The sequence below is a fragment of the Chiloscyllium punctatum genome, chromosome 5 (assembly GCF_047496795.1).
Source record: "Chiloscyllium punctatum isolate Juve2018m chromosome 5, sChiPun1.3, whole genome shotgun sequence".
In the NCBI taxonomy this organism is placed as follows: domain Eukaryota; kingdom Metazoa; phylum Chordata; class Chondrichthyes; order Orectolobiformes; family Hemiscylliidae; genus Chiloscyllium; species Chiloscyllium punctatum.
The window spans coordinates 39,126,953-39,151,377 of NC_092743.1; the positions used below are offsets into that span (position 1 = coordinate 39,126,953).

Below are 24,425 nucleotides of genomic sequence, written 5' to 3' on the forward strand. Positions count from 1 at the left end.
TATACTTGGGAATGCTGCCTCCTCTTGCCCATCAGGAGTACAGCTAATTGGGTTAATGGTTAGATAAGGCTCTTAATGGATTGTTAATTGATGATTTAACAACCTCTTATTGGCACCAGGTTAGGAATAGTTGACCATCGGCTTTCCTGCCCAGAACTTCCTTCCAAGGTGGCAGCAAAGGGGCAGGTACCTTTATTGGTTTCCCACAACAGGACCTGCTATTTAAAGGAAGGGAATATTCCTGAACTGTAAGTCAGGAAGTTACAGGAACAAGTCCCACCTCATAGATTAGGGTGCTTTGTACTGTTTTGAATCTGAAATAAATTCCCTGTAAATGAATCATAGTGCGCAATTATTTATCTATCCTTTAATAATGTCACATTTCCTGACATTAGTCAATAGCAAGAAGGTTGAATAAAAACCAAAAGAACTGCGGATGCTGGAAATCAGAAACAAAAGGAGAAATTGCTGGAAAAGCTAAGCAGGTCTGGCATCCTGTGTGGACAGAAGTCAGAGTTAATGTTACGGATTGAGTGACCCTTCATCAGAACTCCAAGAAGACCGTTCTGTATGAGAGAGCTCCCGTAAGCCATATCAAACCAGGAAGTCAATACCATTGTCTTCCCATTACAACATTGTATTGTTTCTCAAATTGACCTGGTCTCAGTCTCCCTTCTTCACAGAATCATAGAATTGTTACACCTGGCTCATCAAACTTGCAACCATTCTATTACCTTGTACCAACCTCCTGCCCTTTCCCATATCTGTGCAATTATTTCTATCTGTGTGGTCATCTAATGCTGTCTCGAGTGCCTCCACAGCTTGACAACTTCATGTGGCTATGACCAACCATTATTTAAGAATGTGCTGAAACCTCCCCTCACAACCCTGAACCTGTACCATTGTCCTCTGTTTCCAAAACCACAAGGGCAATGTTATTTTGGGTTTACTTACTCTATCCCATTAAGTGCTTGTAAAATCCCCTTGGAGACCTTGGGGTTGGCTTATAGGAAGTTAAAAATCACACAACACCAGGTGAGGGTCCAACAGGTTTAATTGGAAGCACACTAGCTTTCGGAGCGTCGCTCCTTCATCAGGTGGTAGTGGAGGGCTCAATCCTAACACACAGAATTGTGTGTTAGGATTGAGCCCTCCACTGCCACCTGATGAAGGAGCGACGCTCCGAAAGCTAGTGTGCTTCCAATTAAACCTGTTGGACCCTCACCTGGTGTTGTGATTTTTAACTTTGTACACCCCAGTCCAACACCGGCATGTCCAAATCATGGCTTACAGGAAACTGGACTTGTCACCACCAGTGAGATACAGTAGTGTCACTGTATAATCAGGTCTGACATCGGGTTGTGCGCTTTAGGTGCTTAGATTAGTCTGGGCATGTTTTCATTTCTTACTGGGAGGGTATCCATAATCATTGTGGCATGTTCTGTCTTGCACAACACTATGTAGTGGCGAGGGCTAAAGATAGAGATGACCTTGGCATTAATGCTACATCTTCTTATTAAGACCATAAGATATCGGTGCAGAAGTAGTCCATTCATAGAGTTTGCTCTGCTGTTCAATGAGATCATGGCTAACTGAGTGGTTCTGAACTCAACTTACCTGCCTTTTCTGCATGCCCCTTGAATCTGTGACTGATTGATTGAAAATCTGTTTATTTCAGCCTCGAATGTACTTAATGATCCAGCTTCGACAGGACTCAGTGGTTTAAAAAAAATTTTTTTTTTAATGATTAAAATATGCGTGGCATCTTTTTTGGAAGAAAAGGGGACTTGACATTGCAATATTTTGTCAAGCTTCCATATAAATATCTTTAGTGAATTGGATTTGCTTAAACTTATACTACTTAGACCACTTTTTGTCTTGTCTCACAAGTAGAAAATAGAGGCAGGCCATTTTGATATTTTGGCTGACAATTCAAGTGCTTTTGTCCTGTTACCTTGCCAAAGATTGTGCCACCTCCACCTGTGCCAGGATAGAATGTACCATCTGAGATCAAGTAGCATGTCAGATACTGGTTGAGGAGAGGGGAGAGGGAGCATGGTAGGATGTGGAGGGGCAACTGATGAGAAGTGGGAACATTTTGAGTAAAGTTCCATTTCCCTGTTCCTTTCTTTAGTGACATCCTTTTGGAGAGCAGCTTGGTGAAGAAAAGATGAATGATGCCTTGTAAGGCTCTGTGTGAGGCAACTTTTGATCCTATTTAAGTAAAGGTATATTTGCCATAGTTGTGGTCTTGGCCATTATAAACATGACGGTCAAGTGTGAACCTCCATGGATTTGTCCACTCTTTGCATGCAAGCAATCTTTCAATTATCTGTAATCCTATACTTTCAGTTGAAATGCATTCAGTCCATTATTAGAGAGTGAGAGTGTGTGTGTGTAGTATATCTGTTCTCACCTTGCTAAATGTCTGTTGTACATCTTTTTCTGGTCGGCATGGACAAGTTGGACTGAAGGGTCTGTTTCCATGCTGTACATCTCTGTGATTATGACTCTAATATTCTCCTTCATGATGACCTTGGAATTTAGTGTCTGTGTCCCACTGCGAAGGACACAAAGGGCAATATGGATATTTTCTAATCAACCTGTTCAGAAATGTTAATACACACTTCTGGACTTCAACCTGGCTCTCCTGGCCCAGAGGCGGATCATTGCTTTTGGAGGGCTCTTGTGGCGCAATGGTAGTGTGTTCCATCTCTTCAGTTCTCTGCAGCTGTTCCCTGCTGCCAGTTTCTGCTGATGCTCACTTCTGAACTGTAAATCACCAGCTGGAAAATACAAAACTCTTCCATTGGTTGCACTGAGGTGGGAATATTTGCACTGATGCATACATCGTCTGACAGTGCATTCGGAGAAGGAAGGAGGTCCTCTAAGGAATGATCCCTATGCATCTCTGATGACTTTTCTTGTGGGAAAACAAAATCTATGAATTAGTCATGGCAAAGCAACACTCTTGAAAAACACAGTCCTTAGTCTTATCATACATCAGTCATGATGAAATAAAATCAGCATGTATGTCTGAGACTTGCACTCTACCACCAATAAGTTCTCTGTCTCTCAATTTCCAACTGAGAGGGGCACTGATGTCCCATTTTATTTCCATTATGTTTCCTCAACTGTTAGCTGTACAATATGTGTCAGGGCATTCTCTCATCCTCTGTTTTGTTTCTCATCTTTTTGTAAGAGGCATGTATTAATCACTGTGAGTGAATTTTAATAATTAATTCTGGATACAGTGTGTTGGGTGAGAGTGACTATCAGATGCAATACACTGCAGATAGTTACATTGGAGGGAAGGAAATGCAGATCAAGTGAAGGCTGGATGCTGCTGAAACTGAACTGAATGTGAGAAATGGTGTAATGGAGTAAGTTTGGCAAGAGAGTATGGATGTGGAAGCGTTTGCATCATATGTTGTTGGTGAATCAAGAAGTATACTTACTCTTCTGACCCAGTTAGGTCATTAACCATTTCCTGCATTATATTTAAGGCCAACAGAACAGAATGGTTATGCAGCTCACCTTCTCAGGCACTTGTAACCATGTAACATTGGTGACAACAGCAGATAATAATGCTGTCATTGTTGGGAAAAGTATGTCCCTCCTATTTTTGATGGCACCCAACACGTTTTAAGGGAAGCATCACTGAATCTTCTGACTTCGCTCTTTGTAAATGTATCTTGGCTCCTGGATCCTCATATTTTCATATCAGCATTGCCCGCATCAAGTACAAATTAGAGAAACTGATCTTCTGACTTTTTCTAAACGTTGCAAACATCATGCCCAATTCAAAACCTTCTTTGCATTAATATCAGGTTTATGGTTTCTGTCGCGTTTTTAACTATTGGAGTTTCATCACTTCGTGTCCATTTAATTGAAATAAATCAGTTTCTGCAGTGACTGCTTCACAATTGAATTTTCTTAATGTTAGGATAGACTAGTATTTGGTTTGTCAGGGAATCTGGAGTTTAAACAAAGCAGGCTGCATAGTCTTTTGAGTCTCCTTTTTTATGCTTTGATTATTACAGGACTATGATTAGTTAACAATTCCATAATTGTTGTATCATACAACTACCAGGATGCTGGTTAGTGAAATAAATTGATCTCTATGTTTTCAGACTGGATTTTATTTATCCGGTAATTACTATGTTCTTGAAAGTTCTCTTCTGTCAGAATCCATAACATGAATATCTTGACAAGGTCCATAAGAACACCCAGAATATTTCAAAGAAATTTAATTGAAAATGTATAGCACACTGACAAGACCTCACCCATTTTATAAACTAAAAGCCAAGTATTTAGCAATGTGACTCTACAGTTATGTGTTGTCCAGGTCAGGAATAAGTCCTATCAGGTTGGCAGGTGCAAAATGTGAGTGAATTCGACCCCACCCAAGATCAAAGCAGAGCTAAACCTGTTCACCAACTCGTCTGAGAGGATAGTGAACAAGCCAAATACAACACAGACTTACATTGTTAAATCAATTGAGGTCTGAGTGTGAGGCTGACACCGTGATTACATTGCTGAAGTGCAGATGAGAGCAGAAAAGCAAACCTTAGATATTATGAGGCATATGGTACTACAGTTGTGTTGCTGTCCTAATGATTCAGAGGCATAGACTATTGATCTGTGTTCGGGAGTTCACAATTCCACCACAGCAATTTGAAACTTGCCAATACTTTGTTTTAAAATGTAAATTAAAACTTAGCACTAGAAAAAGTGACCATAAAGACATCAGATTCTCTTTTTAAAAATCAAACACACTGTAGGAAAGGAAATTTGCCAGTGTTACCGGTCTGTCCTGTGTGTAAGGTCAAAAGGAGCAAAACCGAGTACAAATTGAAATCCTGAGGACTTGATTTAATTTTTGTGCTTTCTTTGCAGAAAGATCCTCACTATCTGCAACAATGGCTTGAAGCTTTTGTCACTTCCTTTGAACGAATTATTGATGTCAACACTTATGAACCATTGCAGCGAAGGTGAGTGCAATAAGTAAAATGTCTTTATCCCATTTTAATTTTCTGCTCCGTAATCTCTTGCAGCCCTTTTTCTTAAATTTATGATTGATTGATTGTTCATTCATCAGTGCTGTGCAATGATAATTATGGTCAGGGACACTTCACTGCATTTTAAGAAAAATACTATCTAAGTCATGACTTGTATCTAATTAGAGTTTGGCGGTTGAGAAGTGATCTTGTCAGGATATATCAGGATGTTAAATGGATTCAACAGGGCACATGCAAAGGAGCGAATATAGCTGGTGAAAAATACAGAACAAATGGACAGAATCTTAGCGCTATATTGCTCAGAAGTGAAATTGAGAAACACTTCTTGCGCATAAAAGGTCAACTGAACCTTTCAGATTTCAATAGATTTTTGCCTTGCAAAGATATCTAAAGTGGTAAGTGGAGGTCAAGTGCAGGCCAGAATTGTATATTCAAGTCGCTGAGTTGGTGCCTGAATTCATAAACTTCTGTCTTGGCGATGACTATGCTTTCAAGACACTAGCCTGGAAGGAACAAGAGACAAGTGTTTAGAAGGAGACAAAGTGGTATCGATATAATGGATAAATGGGACATAAAAAAAAAAGGAACGATTTCTGCAAAGAGTGTAAATATCCTAGACCTCTGCTACATAGGTGAGCAATAGCAATTTAATCTTCCTCCAATTATCTCAGAACAGTGGGCATGACGCTACGTTAGCTTGCTGTGTGTCAGTGTAATGGCACAGCAGTATACCAGGCTAACAAATTGTAATCCTGAGCCTTTGTTCACCTTTCCCTTATTACCTGGCTCAGTAACTTTCACAACGATCTCCTTCCTTTCACCTGTCATATGATATTAAAGTTAAGCAAACGGATTTAATATATATTTGACCCAATATGCTTGCAATTTGATTATGACTTTGATTATAATTTTCATGGTAATTTTGCAATTCTCACCCTATTTTTTTCCTCACTGAAAAAAAATAGGTTTTTCATTTACATGCAGCACCTTTTATAACCTCCATTTCCCAGAGTGCTTTACAACCAATGAAATACTGTAGAATATAGTCCCTGTTGTAATTGTAGGTAAAGCAGCAATCAATTTGCATACAGCAAACTTACACAAATGGTGATTTGATACTGACCAGATCACTACTTTTTAGTGCTGTTGAATGAGGGAGAAATATCAGTTAGGACAAAGCAGAGACTTTCCCTGCTTTTCTTAAAAAAAAAGTGCCATGAGAGAGTAGACAGAACCTTGGTTTAAGATCTCATCCAAATGACAAAACCTCAGCAGAAGAGCATTCCCTTCCTACTGCACTGGAGCATTATGAGTATTATTACCTGTACAAATCTCTGAAATTTATCTTTAACTCAGAATCTTCAGGCTCAAAGATGATGTTACAGCAGATGTTTTCCAGTTGTAATAAAGGCAAGTTAAAACTTAGACTGAGGTCATCTGGCAGGCCCCATGGCCAAGCATCTCTGCATATTATAGGAAATATCTGACCTCTACTTACTGTTGTCTTAAAGTGACATAGTCAAGATTGAGAGTTCAGTGTTCGGATATTGCATCAGAAAATAAAAATTAATCGAGAAACCATGGGACTTTTTCAAAGTTGTTTCATTTTCTTAGTTTTTTTTTAATTGCTAAAAGTGAACATGTTCAGTTTTCATCCACAGACGTGAGGGGGGCAGGGACAAAATGTTTTTAGTTCTTGATGGGTCAAGGGCTGATCTGATTAACATTTTGTTGCTATGGTTTCAATCACTGTTTTCTTGTTCCAGACCTGAAGAGATGGCTACAGAGATTCCACTGTTGCCAGGCAATGTGCTTCAAGTTCTGAGCCAGCAACTAAATGAATGTGTACAGAGATTATCCACTGAAGAGGCTGAGGCAGGCCTTGGGCAAGCGCTCCTCCTGATAAAATTTCTCATTATTATCTGCAGGTGCATATATTTGCATTATTCTTCTTCTTATGTTTTCAGATTTTATGTTTAATTTGCTCCATAGACACAGGATTGGGAGTAGGAGCAAATTTTGGCAGGACTAGGAGAGATGACAGTGAGAATAATGGGGTTGTAATGGTTGGGGATTTTAACTTTCCAGACATGGACTGCCATAGTGTTGAGGGTTTCGATGGAGAGGAATTTGTTAAGTGTGTACAAGAACATTTTCTTATTCAGAACGTGGCTATACCTCCTGGCGAAGGAGCAAAGCTTGACCTTCTCTTGGGAAATAAGGCAGACCAAGTGACCGAGGTGACAGTGGAGGAGCATTCTGGGGCTAGTGATCATAATTCTATTTTAAAATAGTCATGGACTTGATCAAAAAGTTGAAGTTCTAAATTGGAGTAAGGCCAATTTTGACGGTATTAGGCAAAAAACTTTCAAAAGGTGACTGGGGGCAGATATTTGCAGGGAAAGGGACAGCTGGAAAATGGGAAGCCTTCGAAAATGAGATAATGAGCGTTTAGAGACAGTATATTCCTATTACAGTGAAGGGCAAGGCTGGTAGGTGTAGGGAATGCTAGATGACAAGAGAAATTGAGGCTCTGGTCAAGAAAAAGGAGGCATATGTCAGATATAGACAGCTGGGATCGAGTGGATCTCTAGAAGAATATAAGGGCTAGCTTATACTGAGGTCACCCCTCAGCCTCCAACACGCAAGGAAAAATAGCCCTAGTCTATTCTGTCTCTCCCTATAGCTCAAACCCTCAAATCCTGGCAACATACTTGTACTTTTTTTCTGAACTCTTTCAAGGAAATCAGGAGGGCAAAAAGGGGACATGAAATAGCTTTGGTAAATAGGATTAAGGAGAATCCAAAAAGATTCTACAAGTACTTTAAGGACAAAAGGCTAACTAGGGAAAGAATAGGGCCTCTTGAAGATCATCAAGGTCGGCTGTGTGTGGGGCTGCAGGAGCTGGTTCAGATCCTAAACGGGTATTTCACATTAGTTTTTAAACTGTGGAGAAGAATATGAAAGCTGGTGAACCTGGAGAAAGGAAAAGGGCGGCACAGTGGTTAGCACTGTTGCCTCACAGCGCCGGAGACCTGGGTTCAATTCCTGCCTCAGGCGACTGACTGTGTGGAGTTTGCACATTCTCCCCGTGTCTGCGTGGGTTTCCTCCGGGTGCTCCGGTTTCCTCCCACAGTCCAAAGATGTGCAGGTCAGGTGAATTGGCCATGCTAAATTGCCGGTAGTGTTAGGTAAGGGGTAAATGTTGGGGTATGGGTGGGTTGCGCTTCGGCGGGTCGGTGTGGACTTGTTGGGCCGAAGGGCCTGTTTCCACGCTGTAATCTATTCTAATCTAATCTAATCTTGAAAAGTGTCTATATTCCAGAGGAGGTGGTGCTGAATATCTTAAAATGCATAAAGTTGGATAAATCCCCAGGACCTGATCAGCTTTATCCCAGAACTTTGTGGGAAGCTAGAGAAGTGATTGCTGCACCGTTGCTGAGATATTTGTATCAATAGCTACGGGTGAGGTGTTGGAAGACTGGGCAGTGGCTAATGTGGGGCCATTATTGAAGGAGGTTAGGAAAGAAAAGCCAAGGAACTATAGACTGGTGAGCCTGACGACAGTGCAGAGTATGTTGTTGGAAGGGATTCTAAGGGACAGGGCTTGCATGTATTTGACTGGCAAGTACTGATTACGGATCGTCACCTCGACTTGTGCTTTGGAAATCCTGTTTCTTTCACGATTGAGTTTTTTGAATAAGTGAAAAAGAAGATTGATGAAGGTCGAGAGGTAGATGTTGTCTATAAGGACTGCAAGGCATTCGACAAGGTTCCACGTGATAGACTGGTTAGCAAGATTAGATCACAAAGAACCCAGGGAGACCTAACCATTTGGCTACAATTGGCCTGAGGACAGGAGACAGGAGATGGTTGAGATCCTAAACAGGTATTTCACATTAGTTGCTTTTGGAGGGTTGCTTTTTGGACTGTAGACCAGTGACCAGTGGTGTACCACAAACATTGGTGCTGGCTCCACTGCTCTTTGTCATTTATATAAACGATTTGGATATGAATATCAGAGTAAGTTTGCAGATGACACCAAAATAAGTGGTATAGTTCATAGTGCAGAAGGTTATCTCAAAGTACAATGGGATCTTGATCAAATGGACCAAATGTAAGGAATTGCATTTTGGAAAGGCAAATCATGGCAGAACTTGTGTGCTTAATGGTAAGATCCTGGAGATTGCTGACCAAAGAGACCTTGGGTTCATGATTCCTTGAAAGTGGAGTTGCAGGTAGAAAGGTAGTGAAGAAGGTATTCTTACCTTTTATTGGTCAGTGCATTGAGTATAGGAATTGGGATGTCATGTCGCGGTTCTACAGGACATTGATTGGGCGACTTTTTGAAAACTGCGTTCAGTTCTAATCTCCCTGCCATAGGAAGGATGTTGTGAAACTTGAAAGGGTTCAGAAAAGATTTACAAGAATGTTGCTAGGGTTGGAGGGTTAGATCTTTTGGCAGAGGCAGAATAGGCTGGGGCTATTTTCCCCAGAGTGTCAGAGGTTGAGGGGTGACCGTCTAAAGGCTTATAAATCATGAGAGGCATGGGTAGGTTGAATAGTCGAGCTCTTTTTCTCAGGTTAGGGGAGTCCAAAACTAGAGGGCATAGGTTTAGGGTGAGAGGGAAAAGATATAAAAGGAATCTAAGGGGCAACTTTTTCACGCAGAGGGTGGTGCATGTATGAAATGAGCTGCCAGATGAGATAGTATAGGCTGGTATGATTACAACATTTAAAAGGCATCTGCATGGTTCCATGAATCGGAAGGATTTAGAGGGATATCAGCCAAATGCTGGAAAGTGGGAATCGGTTGAATTAGATTATCAAGTCGGCATAGACAAGTTGGACCGAAGGTCTGTTTCTCTCTGACTGACTGTCGAATCTAGATGGGAAGAATTGAAGGGAAAAATATGCTATGTCTACTGTAATTGCCCAAGGAAAGTTAAGTCTTTTATCTTGGCCTTGGTCTGTTGAAAAGCCTGTGAAATTGGTTCATAAGGGAATAAAACTGGAAATTAACCTTAAAAGTTAGTATACTCTGGTCACTTAAAGAGGTCCATTGTATGCTCAGCTAACTGTCACAAGTAATTGTGAAACAACAAGTTAAATAGACTTTCCATGGTATTGCTTAGAAAATAGATGTTGATTAGATGGAGACTTAGGGTGTTCCAGATTCTCTCAGATGTAGTAATTGTTATGAGGTCCACCAGCTGGACAACACAGAATATGTTGGGGACTGTAAATCGGGTCCAGTCAGGGAGCCTTGGCTGACAGATAAAAAGATGCATGTCAGAGAACCTGACGTTCTGGTATCTGACTCTGAATGAGGCAGTCCTATCGGTAAGGAGTGTTCATGTGTAAATAAAGGGAGATTTGGGGATGGGATACCAGCCTCTCTGGAATTATTTCAGTAGAAATCACACAGTGGTTGGTATGAAGAAAGAATCAGCACTTAGCTATGATAGACGTTAGCAATCTGAAATTGGGCTTTTGTCATAGGTCTGGACTTTTGCAATGAAGGGGATTCTCTTGATCATTGCACAAATGAGAGAGGAAGCTGAAGGAGAAGAAATGGGGACTGGTCACGTTGCACGTGCATGCATTCCATGGGCGCAGCCACTCCATGTTTGTGTTTCGCGGTGAGCTAGATGTGTGAAGCAAAGTGTGCAGATTAAACTTTGTAAGAGTAGGTCTGAATTTCGTGGAGTCTTGAGGGTTATAGTACCCTTATGGTTATGGTCCCATAACACTTTTGGGACATGGTCACATGTCCTTTGGGAGTTATTGGAGTTGTTAAAAATAAAGATGAATGTGCACAAAACCCATTAACTACTAAGGGTGCTATCAAAAACAACGGTCAAAAGGAACCATCATGATGGTAAGTCAGTTAGGACTGTTGTCCTCTCACTATTTTTTATTTTAAAAAAAACTGACATGTTAAAAGAAAATGACTACAGATAATTAGGTCTGTTTTTTTGAGAAAGCTGAGGGTGATCATATTGGTGCACAACAGATTGCAAAACCTTTTGTTCTCACAGTGGGGTGCATGTCGCTTGATATTTAATTGGCAACTCAAGCTGCTTAAAGATTTTGAAATGGGATTATGAATTCAGTCCTTATTTATAAGAGGTTAAATGTGGTGAGTTTTTTTATTTTATCAGAGTTTTTTTTAAAGTAAGCTTTTCAGTAAGCACTTTATTTCAACATGAGTCCTAGGTCTGGCAATGGTGGATACTCGGCGAATTGCCACGGTATGTGTAATGGCAAAAGGAGGTGGGTCGAAGACTAAGGTTTTAGCAGGAGTTGGTGCCTGAGCCAACATAGTTCTAGGAGGGGGAATGGAGAATGGTACAAGAACATAGTTGGATATGAGAGCTATATAGGGAGGAAGAAGTGTTTACGGTAGCACAGATTGGCCATTGGGATGGTGTAGGGAGTTGTGGGCTGAAAGCTGGGCTTACGATTTTGAAAAGAAACCTTTGACATTGCCCATGTGCATGGAGGTCGGCCTTCTGTCTCTGCATCTGGCAGCCTCTGCACGTTTGCTTGAATCATTTAGCTTAGCTGCCTGAAACCAGGGCCCTGAAAGTGAAAGCTGAAGTTCCAGGGTATTTTCTCCTGGCTCAGGTTAATGGAGCTGGGTAATGTCCTCACTCGACCTCTCAGTCCTATCTCAATAGCCCATATCCTGAGACTGTGTCTCCTGGTTCTAGATAGTCCAGAAAGGGAAAACAGTACTGTTGCTGCCAAGGCACTCTTGGTAAATATTGAAGGAGTATTGTCTGCACTAGTTAAGAGAGGATATACTTGCCAGAGAAGGAATACACTGGGGATGGTCGGACTGTCATATTAGGAGAGTAGGCCTAACTAGGCCTGTAATCACTAGAATTTAGAAGGCTGAGAAGGAACGTGATTGAAATGTACAAATTCCTAACAGGCTGGACAGTTTTGATACAGGGAGGATTTTTTTTTATGAATCTGGAACAGGGATCACAGTCTCAGGACATGGGGGACCATTTCGGATTGATATGAGGAAACATTTCACTCGGTATAGTGAATCTGTGGAATTCTCTATTTGCCATGATCATATTGAAAGGTGGAGCAGATTCGAGGGCTGAATGACCTGCAACTGCCACCTAGTTATTAGATTTTTGTTTCTATAATTCACTGCCACAGACCCATTTACCCAGATGTAAATCACCTGAAATCCTAAATGAGGTTATAGTTTGTAATTCTTCTATCTCTGAGCACCCCAACAAATGTACAGTAATAATACCAATCTTCTCTCTACACAGAAATTTAGAAAATATTGAAGCAAAGGTCACTCCAACCTTTCACCCGGTTATAAACCTGATGACTGTATGTATTATTAAGGTGAGTCTATTGTGTGTTTAATTTGCATAATGTTTTACTCCCATCATTTGTTTTACTTCCTTGTGAATGTACAATTAAGCTTTCAAAAATATTTCAAAAAGAAAGGCTTGATGATTTTTAGTGTTGAATCTTTTTAAAGATGGAACTGAATAGAAAAAAAAGGTATAGGAATGTGAGCATAACATATTTAGATTTTTGTAAGATCTTTGATAAGGAAAAGTGTAGTACTCGTGGGTATATGATCAGGGATAAGTAGCAAAATAAGTAGCAACTTGTTGCTGTAATAGAGTTGTAGAGTTAGGAATTTAAGGTAGTTACTCAAATTGGCAAAAGTTAGGAAATAAGGTTAGTGGTGACTATCATTGATCACCATTCCAAAAATGGATTTAGACTTAGGAGTTCTCTTTATCATAGAATTGTTACAATATAGAAGGAAGCCATTCAGCCCAGTATGCCTACATTGGCTGTTCAGACAAGTGTCATTACTGAGTTCCTTTTTCTGCTTTTTCCCATAACCTTACACGCTAATACATTCCAAATAATCATTCAGTGCTCTCTTGAATGCCTTAGTTGAATCTGCTGTACCATATTTTGAGTTAGTACATTCCATAGCCTGACTGCTGGCTCTGTAAAAAAAGATTTCTTTCATATCACCCTTGATTATCTTGCAGATTACTTTGTCTATGTCCTCCTCTTCTTCTTTTACGAATGGGAACAGCCTCTCCTATGTACTCTATCCAGCCTGGTAATGATTTTGAGAACCTTTATCAAATGTTATCTCAGCCGCCTTCTCCAAGGACAACAGTCAATCCTCCTAGCTTAAGTTTCTGATTCCTGGAACCATTGTTGTAAATCATTTCTACACTCTCTCCAGTGCATTTATGTCTTTGCTATAATGTGCCACCCATGACTGTAAACAGTTCTCCAGCTCAGGTCTCACAAATGTTTTGTACAAGTTCAGCATCCCCTCCTTTCTTTTGTACTCTATGCCCCTATTAAAAAAAATGAGAGCACTACACACTTTATTAACGGCTCCTTCCTCCTGTCCTGCCACCTTCAATGATCTATGCAGATATACACCCAGAACCCTCTGCTCGGTGCCCTCTATTTTATACTATCTTTGAATGCTTTGAATCTCACGTCTCAAATATTTACCCACTCCTCCAAATTTTCAATGACATTTTTGGAGTTCCACACTGTTACAGAATACCTACAGCACAGAAAAAGGCCCTTCAGCTCATTGTGTCAGTGCTGGTCAAAAACAATTACCTAACTGTATGAACCCATTTTCCAGCACCTGGCCCATAGCCTTGTATGCCTTGGCATTATAAGTGAACATCTAAATACTTAAATATTATGAGGGTTTCTGTTTTTACCACTCTTACAGGCTGAGTGTTCCAGATTTCCACCACCTGGTCTTTGATCTCTCCATCAAGGGGAAAAGTTTCTTCCTATCTAATCTTCTGGCCTCCCCCCACCTCATAATTTTAAACATCTCCATCATGTACACTCTCAATCTCCTCTGCTCTGAGGAAAGCTGCCTCAGTCTGGCCAAACTCTCTCCAAACTGAAACTGTCCAGCCCAGGCAACCTCCTGTTAAATTTTCTCTGCACCTTTTCCAGTGTGATCATATGCCTCTTACAATGTGGATTCCAGAATTGCTCACAATATTCTAGCAGTGTCCTAACCAATGGTTTATTTCATTTAATGATTGGCCTATCTGACCAGCCTGCCTATAGCCTTCTGTAATCTAAGGCTATCCTCCTCTGTGAACTTACTGATTAACCCTACTACATTCAGTCTAAATAATTTCTCTAAGCGCAAACAGCAAGGCCACAACACTGACCCTGCTCCCTTGGGGCTCCAGTCAGAGACTTCAGTCTAAAACAAAACCCTCGGTCATCACACTCTGCTTCCTGCCACTCAGTCAATTGTGCATCCAATTTGCGAAACTCCCTTGGATCACATGGGCTGCTATCTTTGCTATCAATTTCCCATGAGGGGCCTTATCAAAAGCTTTGCTAAAGTTGAAATAGATGACAACAAAATCATTGTCCTCATTTATAGACCTAGTCACCTCTTCAAACAATTCAGTCAAGTTGGTCAGATGTGACCTTCCCTTAATAAAACCATGCTGACTGTTTTTGATTAATCACTGCCTCCTAAGAATTATTTTTAGTAGTTTCCCCCACCCACCAAAGTTAGTCTGACGTGTAGTTTCCTGGTTCATCCCATGTTCCCTTCTTTAATAATGTCCTCCTCACTAATTACAATTCTTCCACGTTTAGTGTCATCTGCAAACTTTGAAATTGTCCCTTGTACACCAGGATCTTTATCATCAGTACATATCAGGAAAAAAATGTCTGAATACCGATCCTTAGACAATTCTGTTAAAAATCTTTACCACCCCAGAAAGGAAGTGCAATTTGATAAATTTTAGATTATGGTAAATTGAGGGGTGTAGTTACCACATAAAAGAATGGCAACAAAATATAAGAAGGTATTAATTAGCTCAGAGAATGGCCATGTAACTGGAAATGTGCCAGGCGATACATTTTGGTTGGAAGGTTAACCATTCATTCATGAATGTTCTACCCAAAGGCAGGTCCTTGACTCATTGTCTGCTGATGCTTCATTCTGAGTGATTTTTCTTGGCAGCTTTTTGTTTTTAGCAGTGGGTCCTTATTGCCTTTCAGTCAGCTGCGAAGTCCACCTCACTCGGAGCTTGAATCAAACCTGCGTTGTTACCATAGAACAATACAGCGCAGAACAGGCCCTTCGGCCCTTGATGTTGTGCCAACCTGTGAACTATTCTCAGCTTGTCCCCCTACACTATCCCAGAATCATCCATGTGCTTGTCTAAGGATTGTTTAAATCTCCCTAATGTGGCTAAGTTGACTACATTAGCAGGTAGGGCATTTCAAACATTTATCACTCTCTGCGTAAAGAACCTGCCTCTGACATCTGCCTTAAATCTATCACCCCTCAATTTGTAGTTATGCCCCCCCATACAAGCTAACATGATCATCCTAAGAAAAAGTCTTTCACTGTCTACCCTATCTAATCCCCTGATCATCTTGTAAGTCTCTACAAATCCCCTCTTCACCGCCTTGCCAATGAGAACAGGTTCAAGTCTCTCAGCCTTTCCTCATAAGACCTTCCCTCCAAACGAGGCAACATCCTGGTAAATCTCCTCTGCACCTTTTCCAATGCTTCCACATCCTTCCCTAAATATGGGGACCAGAATTGTACCCAATATTCCAAGTGTAGCCGCACCAGCGTTTTGTATAGTTGCAGCATGATATTGCGGCTCCGGAACTCAATCCCTCTATGAATGAAACCTAACACACTGTGAATGCCTTCTGAACAGCACAATCCACCCGGATGGCAACTGTCAGGGATCTATGTGCATGAACACCAAGGTCCCTCTGCACATCCACACTACCAAGAATCTTTCCATCGACCCAGTACTCTGCCTTCCTGTTATTCTTCCCAAAGTGTATCACCTCACATTTAGCTGCATTGAATTCCATTTGCCACCTCTCAGCCCAATTCTGCAGTTTATCCAAGTCCTCCTGCAACCTGTAAAATCTTCCACACTGTCCACTACTCCACTGACTTCAGTGTCATCCACAAATTTACTAACCTGTGCCTGCGTCTAAGTCATTCATAAAAATGACAAACAGCATTGGTCCAAAAACAGATCCTTGTGGCACACCACTAGTAACCGGACTCCAGGCTGAATATTTTCCATCAACCACCACTCACTGCTGCCTTTCAGAAAGCCAGTTTCTAATCCAAACTGCTAAATCACCGTCATTCCAAACCTCTGCATTTTCTCCAACAGCCTACCATGTGGAACCTTATCAAAGGCTTTACTGAAGTCCATGTACACCACGTCAACTGCCCTACCCTCAACTACATGCTTGGTCACCTTCTCAAAAAACTCAATGAGGTTTGTGAGCCCTTGATGAAACCATGTTGACTATCTGAAATCAAATTGTTGCTTGCGAGATGATTATAAATCTTATCTCTTCTAATCCTTTCCAAAACCTTTCCTACAACAGAACTAAGGCTCACTGGTCTATAATTACCTGGGTCATCTCTACTGCCCTTCTTGAACAAGGGCACAACATTTGCAATCCTCCAGCCCTCTAGTACTAAACCTATAGACAATTATGACTCAAATATCAAAGCCAAAAGCTCTGCTATCTCCTCCCTAGCATCCCAAAGAATCTTCTGATAAATCCCATCTGGCCCATGGGCTTGTCTACTTTCACTCCTTCTAGAATTGATAACACTTGTTCATAACTAACCTCGATCCTTTCTCGTCTCATATCTCGTACTTCATTCTTCTCCTCAGCAGTATTCTCCTTTTTCCTGAGTGAAAACAGATGAGAAATGTTTGTTTAGCACCTCTCCGTTCTCCACAGGGTCCACTCTCAACTTTCCACTTCTGTCTTTGGCCCTATTCCTACCCTAATTATCCTTTTATTCCTCACATACCTATAGAAAGCTTTACGGTTCTCCTTTATTCTATTTGCTAAAGACTGCTCGTGTCCTCTCTTTGCTCTTCTTAACTCTCTCTTTTAATCCTTCCTAGCTGATCGGTAACTGTCCATCGCCTCATCTGAACCATCTTACCTCATCAACACATAAGCCTCCTTCTTCTTCATAACAAGAGATGCAATTTCTGTTGTAAAACACGGTTCCCCTGCATTTTGCTACCCCAATTTATGCATCCTAATTCTTGCCTAATCGCATTATAATTGCCCTTGCCCCATCGATAACTCTTGACCCTTGGCATGTACCTATCCCTTTCCATAGCTAAACTAAACATAACTGAACTATGGTCACTCTCTCCAAAGTGCTCACCTACAACTAAATCAAACACCTGGCCTGGTTCATTACCAAGTACCAGATCCAGTGTGGCCTTCCCTCTTGTCGGCCCTTCGATATACTGTGTCAGGAAACCCTCCTGTACACATTGGACAAAAAACTGATCCATCTGACCCACTGGAGTTATAGCATTTCCAGTCAATGTTGGGGAAGTTAAAGCTCCCCCATGATGACCACCCTGTTGCAAAGAACATCTTAACTATGTACAGCAGCTCGAATGTCGTTATTCAGTCCAGTTTCTAATCTGTAAATCCACACCGATGGTTGCAAACATCTTGAGTTACAACAATGACCCAGGGTCCATAATAGCAGCCCCAGACACAAAAATGTTAAAAGCCACCAGGAGAGAGTCACTGCTGTGTTTGACTAAAACCTTTAAACAGTGTAAAAAAAAAAAACTGGTCAAAAAAGAATAATTTTGCTAATCCTCTCTTCCACCTCCCTGGAACTCTGTGGAGGCCTACAAAAAAAACTCCAAGCAGTGTGACCTTTCCTCTCCTGTTTCTAACCTCAGCCCACACTACCTTAGTAGACGAGTCCTCATCAAAAGTTCCCTCAGTCACCGTTACACTATCCTTGACTAACAAGGCCACACCTCCCCCTCTTTTACCGCCTTGCCTGTTCTTAATGAAAGATCTAAACCCTGGAACCTGCAACATCCATTCCTCACCCTGCTCTATCCATGTCTCTGAAATGGCCACAACATTGAAGTCCCAGGTACCTATCCATGCTGCAAGCTCACCTACCTTATTTCGGATACTTCTGGCGTTGAAATAAACACACTTCAAACCACTTCGCTGTCTGCCGCACATTCCTGTGACCCTGAAATCCTGTCCCTGACCTTCCTACTCTCATCCTCCTGTGCACTGCAACTACACCTCTGGTTCCCATTCCCCTGCTGAGCTAGTTTAAACCCACCCGAATAGCACCAGCAAATATCCCACCCAGGATATTAATACCCCTCTGGTTCAAGTGAAGACTGTCCTGTTTGTACAAGTCCCACCTTCCCCAGAATGATCCCAAATTATCCAAGAACCCGAAACCCTCCCCCCTGCACCATCCTTGCAGCCACGTGTTCAGCTGATATCTCTCCCTATTCCTTGCCTTGCAATCACGTGGCACGGATAACAAACCAGAGGTAACAACTGTTTGTTCTAGCTCCCTGAAATCCTGCCTTACATCCCTGTCCCTCTTTCCACCTATGTCATTGGTACCTGCATGGACAATGACTTGAGGCACGTCGCCTCTCCATTCAGGACCCCCGAGACATCACGGACCCTGGCACCTGGGAGGCAACACATCAACCGTGAGTCTCGTTCGCTCCCAACAAACCTTCTATCTGAGCCTCTAACTATTGAGTCCCCAATGACGCACACTCTCCTCCTTTCCTTCCTTCCATCCTATGCAACAGGCACAGGTTCTGTGCCAGAGACCTGGGCCCCACTACGTACCCCTGGTAAGTCATCCCCCTCAACAGTACCCAAAACGGTAGACATGATTTTCAGGGGAACGACCACAGGGGATCCCTCCACTGACGGTTGTTTTTCCCCCTTCGAACAGTCACCCAGCTTTCTTCGTTCCTAGGAGTAACTACTTCCCTGTAACTCTTATCTATCACAGCCTCTGCCTCCCAAATGATCCGAAGTTCATCCAGCTCCCGCTCCAGTTCCCTAACATGGTTTTGGAGGAGCGAGAGTTGAGTGCACTTCCTGCAGATTTACTTGGTTGGGACACAAATGGCATCCCTCACCTCAAACATCATGCAGGCGGAACATTGCTCTCCCTGCACTGCCATCCCTGCTAGTCCCTTTATCACAAAGTAAAAAGAAGCGACGCTTACTTGATATGTCACTGGTCTTTAAGGTTAGATGAGGTGGTTGGGTGGGAGGCCTTACAAAGGTAGGGTCTTTGGTTGAGAAAACACTGATTTATATAGCTGGACAGAAATAAAAATAAGAAGTCCCTCCTTTCCCAGAAACCTCTGCTCTCTGATTTCAAATTTAAAAGCACAAATCAGTGACTCACTGCTCCTAGCAGTCCCCTGGTGCAAGCTCCCGCCTTTCGGCTTGCTGCTGCCGCCGCTGAAAAACAGAAATGGAGGACTCCCGCACTCGTAAGTTTTTAAAGGTTCGAATCAGTGACTCACCGCTCCCGGCAGGCCCCATTATTCTGAACCATAACCAACTGATTTTCCTGGTGCCTTGAATAGGAAGATTAAGGAGGCCATGTAATCTATGAAAAATAAGTGTCTAATCAGTCTTGGTGGAATGAGGAGATGCAAATCACTTAGAGAAGTAACATAGATTGATAAAGCTATTAAAAGGCAAGCAAAGCATTGAGATTAATTTTTAAATTTTAAAGCAGACAAGTTATTTTAAGCTTGTATAGAACCTTCTTTATACCACCTTTTGAAGTAGTAAGAACAATGCTGGTCTCCACAGTTAATGACCTAACAGGAACTGGAAAAGGATGCAAACAAGATTTACTGCTATGATGCCTGAACTGGTGTTGTACAAGAAATATCTGAACTCCCACCCCACATCATCTCTGTAGCCATGTTGGCATGTAATGTCTTTTGACTCTAACTAGCATGTGGCACGAGTAGAGACCCTGAGATCACTTTCTTTGAGATCCTACTTTTTAACTTGCTTCTTTACTTCTTATATTGGACTTTAACCTATGTCATTGGTGCCAATCTGTACCACTACCACTACCACTACCACTGACAGTTCGTCCATGTACTTCAGAATTACCGGGAGGCAACGTACCATACTGGAGTTTCATTTGTGGATACAGAAACGTCTACTTATTCCCCTTACAATTAAATCATCTATTTCCGTAGTCTCTCACACTTATTCCTCCTCTCCTGTGCAGCATTGCCAACTGAAGTGCAACAAATTTGGCTATTGCTACTTGCATCTGAGGGGCCATTCTCCCCAATAGTATTGAAAGCAGTATACCAGTTTTGCAAGATAGTGGCCACAAGGGATTCCTGCACTGCCTGCCTAGTCCAATTACTCTGCCTGGTGATCATCCATTCCGTGTCAGCCTCTCGAAGTTCTATTCACAATACTCCCGTAAACCCTTTCGATGCAAACCTCAGCTCCAAAGATCGAGCTACCAGGAGCTGCAGCTAGAGACACTTCTGCACATGTTCTGGTCCCAGACACTGAAACTGTGCCCAACTTCCCAGTTACAACTGCAGGAGCACATCATGGCCATGAACTCTCCTTCCATGACTTACCTCTTTAAACCCGTTGATCGCCCTGAAAACTAAATCACTGTAATTACTCTTTGCCCTTCTTCCCTGAACCTTTGCATTGCCCTTCCAATGTGTCAGTCTATAACACTCAGTCGAGGTCAACTCTTTGCACTGGAAGGCTGATGTATTTTGGGCAGCCCAAAGAGTATCTTTCACTGAGTTGGTGGCCTTCTGGGTGTAGATGATGTTTGTCTCTGTGTGCATCTCTGGGAACAGCCCATGGAGCAGAAAAGAATCTGCGTAATGGAGCTGTTCAGGTCAAATCTGATGTATCTCTATCCAGACCCTTTTTGCAAAGAACTTTTTTCAGACTGCTTTGCCTAAGATGCTGATTGTGGGACAGTTGGTTGAACAGCTTATTTGCAGAGTGATGCCAGTAACTTAATTTAATTCCTACATTGGCATAAGTTACCATGAAATACTCTCCTTCTCAATCTCCTCCGTCGCCTGAGGTGAAATCACCACCTCTTCCTAATGAGAAAGCAACCCTTTAGTCTGGTACGACTATGGCAACTTTACCTTTTACCTTACCCGTATGTTCCATTCCAAATGCTTACACATCTTACCTTCAAGGAGCATTGTGGGGAAAACAAGAAGAAATTTTAAATAACGATATACTTCTTTGTTAATTCATTTTAATTTGTGTTTACTTCTAGTTAAAGAAGGGAGCACAGGAGAAGTGTTTATCAGAGAACTCAAAGGTCGAGCAGTTAACCATGTATGCATTGCACCTCTGTGAATGCCTCTTTGACCCATATCAAATCTGGAGGCGGCACTTGGGGGGGTAAGTATACATGACCTATGTTCAAGTCTATTATTTAACAGATGGCCTCTTCTTACTGTTGACTGCATGAGCTTGAGGACCAGTTACCTTCATGGTTTGTTTGCTGATCTTCCCATTTCTAATATTCCCTAAAAATGAGCTAATTAACACCCATCCAAGTCTCCAATGCCCTTCTTTCTATGCACCCTTGACCTCGTTCAGTTCCATGCATCCTCGTGAATTCACTTAAAGATCATTGTCTCTCACTTATCACTGACCGATATTGGAAAACTTTGTGATGTACTTTGTTAGTTTGAAGTCTGATCATCGAAGCTAGCATTTCTTCTCCTTGCCCTATTGCTTCAGTCTGGGTAAAGAGTCAACAGCTTTTATGTGGAATTAGTATTACTGATAAGGTATATTACATAAGGATCTAGTCAAAATAATGTAGTTTACTGATGCATACACTTTGAATTTCAAGAAGTTTTAAAATTCATTCTAATTGTCCAAGTGCCGTGGTGGAATTTAAACACTCATTCTCTGCATTAGTTAAGAGTCATTTTAAATAACACAACTTTAAGTGACACAACCATTACACTTCTTCACACTTTCCAATCTAATCTGAGCTGCTTTGATTTACTAATTCATTTTTCTAAGTGCCTATTAATTTTCAGTTGGAGTAATTATTCGAAAGTTTCTTCTCCACCAAAATTACAGATAGGTCTGTATTTTCTGGGTTTATTCCTCTCCCCTTATGTTTGAATGTATGTAAAGCTTATAATCCTTCAGTCTTCTGGCACTGTACAACATATAACGAAAATTAAGAAATTTTAACCAGAGACTCTGCAATTTCTGTTGTGTAAAGGCTTTAGGATCCAGAAGAACCTCTGAATAACCTGATGAGTCAGATAGAAAATACAGAAATCAAAGTTGGAAAATTGTTTAAATGTGGATAACAGTCTCTTTAAAAAAAAAACCAAGCTCTGAACTAGGTATTTTTCAGATTACCCTAAATAGTAATAAGGGTATCAATGAATATGCAGATGGAAATGTGGAGTTCAGGTACAGGGTTCACTTTTGATATTTTGATACAAAATGGTAGAATAATGACTTCTCCCTTCAACTTACACCAGAACACTGCCAGTTCTTTCTTTCAGAATATCAGAATTGAGGCCATTCAGACCATCATACCTGCAACTGGTCTATTACCTAGTGCCAATTTCCTGCCTTTTCCCTATATTCCTGCACAGCATTTCTGTTCAAATCATCATCCAGTGCCCCCTTGAATGTCTCAATTGAACCTGCTTCCACATTTCTACGCTGCATTCCATTCCCGAACTACTCACTGTGTGAAGATTTTTTTCATGTCACCCTTGCAACCTTTGCACATTACTTTTAATCTATACCCTTCTATTTTTTTCTCTTTTACAAGTGGGAGCAACTTCTCCCTATCTATTCTATCCAGCCTGCTCATGATTTTGAAAGCATCCATCAAATCTTCTCTCGGCCACCTTCTCTCCAAGGAGAAAGGCACCAACTTCTTTAGTCTATCCTAATGACTGAAGGTTCTCATTCCCAGTATCATTATTGTAAATTGATTCTGCACTGTCTCCAATCATCCACATCTTTCTTGTTATGCATTGCTCAAGTTTGTACATAATACTGAAGCTGAGGTTTAACAAGTGGCTTGTATGAGTTCGACATCGCTTCCTTGTCCTTGTACTCTGTTAATAAAGTCAAGAACACTGTGTTTTACTAACCATTCTCTCCATCTGTTCTGCTGCCTTCAATGATCTGTGCATATATCCATCTAGGTCCCTCCACTCCTTCACCTCTGTTAGAGTTGTACCACCTTTTTTGGTTTGTCTTTAAATGTTCTTCCAACCAAATTGCATCACATCCCACTTTTCTGCTTTGAGCCTTATTTGCTACCGATCTGCCTACTCCACCAACTCATTTTAGAGTTCCAAGCTATCCTCTTCATACTTAACAATTCTTCCAAGTTTGTGACATCTGCTAACTTTTTGAAAATGTTCCGTGCAGACCAGGATCCAGATCATTAATATATATCAGGAAAAGCGAGGGTCCAGTCTACTGTTACTGTTGTAGTATACTCTACATTGTTTTCTGGGAACGTTGATGATTGAACAATTGATTGCAGCAATTTTCTCACTGGCAATGATTGAGAAATTTATTCTAAACCAATATTATGTTCTGTCTTTAGCAACATGCTTGCCATACAGAGGATGGGTGACTAATATCTTGCCACACCCTTACATGAACTGGTGACCAGTGAACACCCTAAGGGGCATGGCTATCTAACCTGGTTAATGTAAATGCACACGATTGATGGCTGTGTTACTGGCTTATCAAGTTTTGTTGAAATTTGTAAGTCACTGCTTGCTTTTGACTGTTTGTGGGAAGGTGAGAAATTTTATGCGGCAGGACATATAAGCAGGTGTGAGGCTTAGATTATTGATCTGCTTGAAGAGCTTAGCTGTTCACATTAAGCCTCCTGAAAGCCTAACTATGATCTTCTTGGTTTTAGAGAGATTATCAGTTCCATGGAAAGGAGTAAATATAAATTTGCACCAGCTGTTTTACCTCAGGAATTTAATACATTCTTCCACGGTGAGTAAAACTGGGAACTTGGGCAGGAGCAGAGGGTTAGGAGTGTTACATGTGCGGTATGAATGTGACAGGTGCCTGTCAATAACAATCTCCCTTTGAAACTCAATGACATTATCATCGCTGAATCCTCCATCATGAGCCACTGATTCCCCTAGCACCACCATCTCCTTTTATCATATATCAGAAACTTAACGGGATCAATCACACAAATATGGTGGCTAAAGGAACAGGTCAGAGACTTGGAATTCTATTGTGAGGAACTTACTCCACAAAGCCTGTTCATTATCTAAAGGCATGTGAGTGCAGCTCTTAACAACACTCTTGAAACTCAACACCATTCAGGACTAGCAACTTTAAAGATTCACTCCCTCCACCACAATGACAACAGTGTATCCTCAGCAGGATGCCAAGCATCCTTCCACAGCACTTTCCAAATTAGCAATCTCTACCACCAAGCAGACATAGGCAACA

General features: G+C 41.4%; 1 protein-coding gene across 4 annotated transcripts in view; it reads left to right on the plus strand.

The window, feature by feature from the left end:
• Nucleotides 1-24,425, plus strand: part of nbeal2 (neurobeachin-like 2) — a 227,775-nt gene that overhangs the window by 66,142 nt on the left and 137,208 nt on the right. For all 4 annotated transcript variants that reach the window (XM_072570079.1, XM_072570081.1, XM_072570082.1 and 1 more), the window contains exons 2-6: nucleotides 4,900-4,994; nucleotides 6,788-6,949; nucleotides 12,320-12,398; nucleotides 21,217-21,344; nucleotides 23,872-23,954. In XM_072570079.1, the coding sequence (XP_072426180.1) occupies nucleotides 4,900-4,994; nucleotides 6,788-6,949; nucleotides 12,320-12,398; nucleotides 21,217-21,344; nucleotides 23,872-23,954 (547 nt within the window). The remainder of the gene's footprint in view (nucleotides 1-4,899; nucleotides 4,995-6,787; nucleotides 6,950-12,319; nucleotides 12,399-21,216; nucleotides 21,345-23,871; nucleotides 23,955-24,425) is intronic.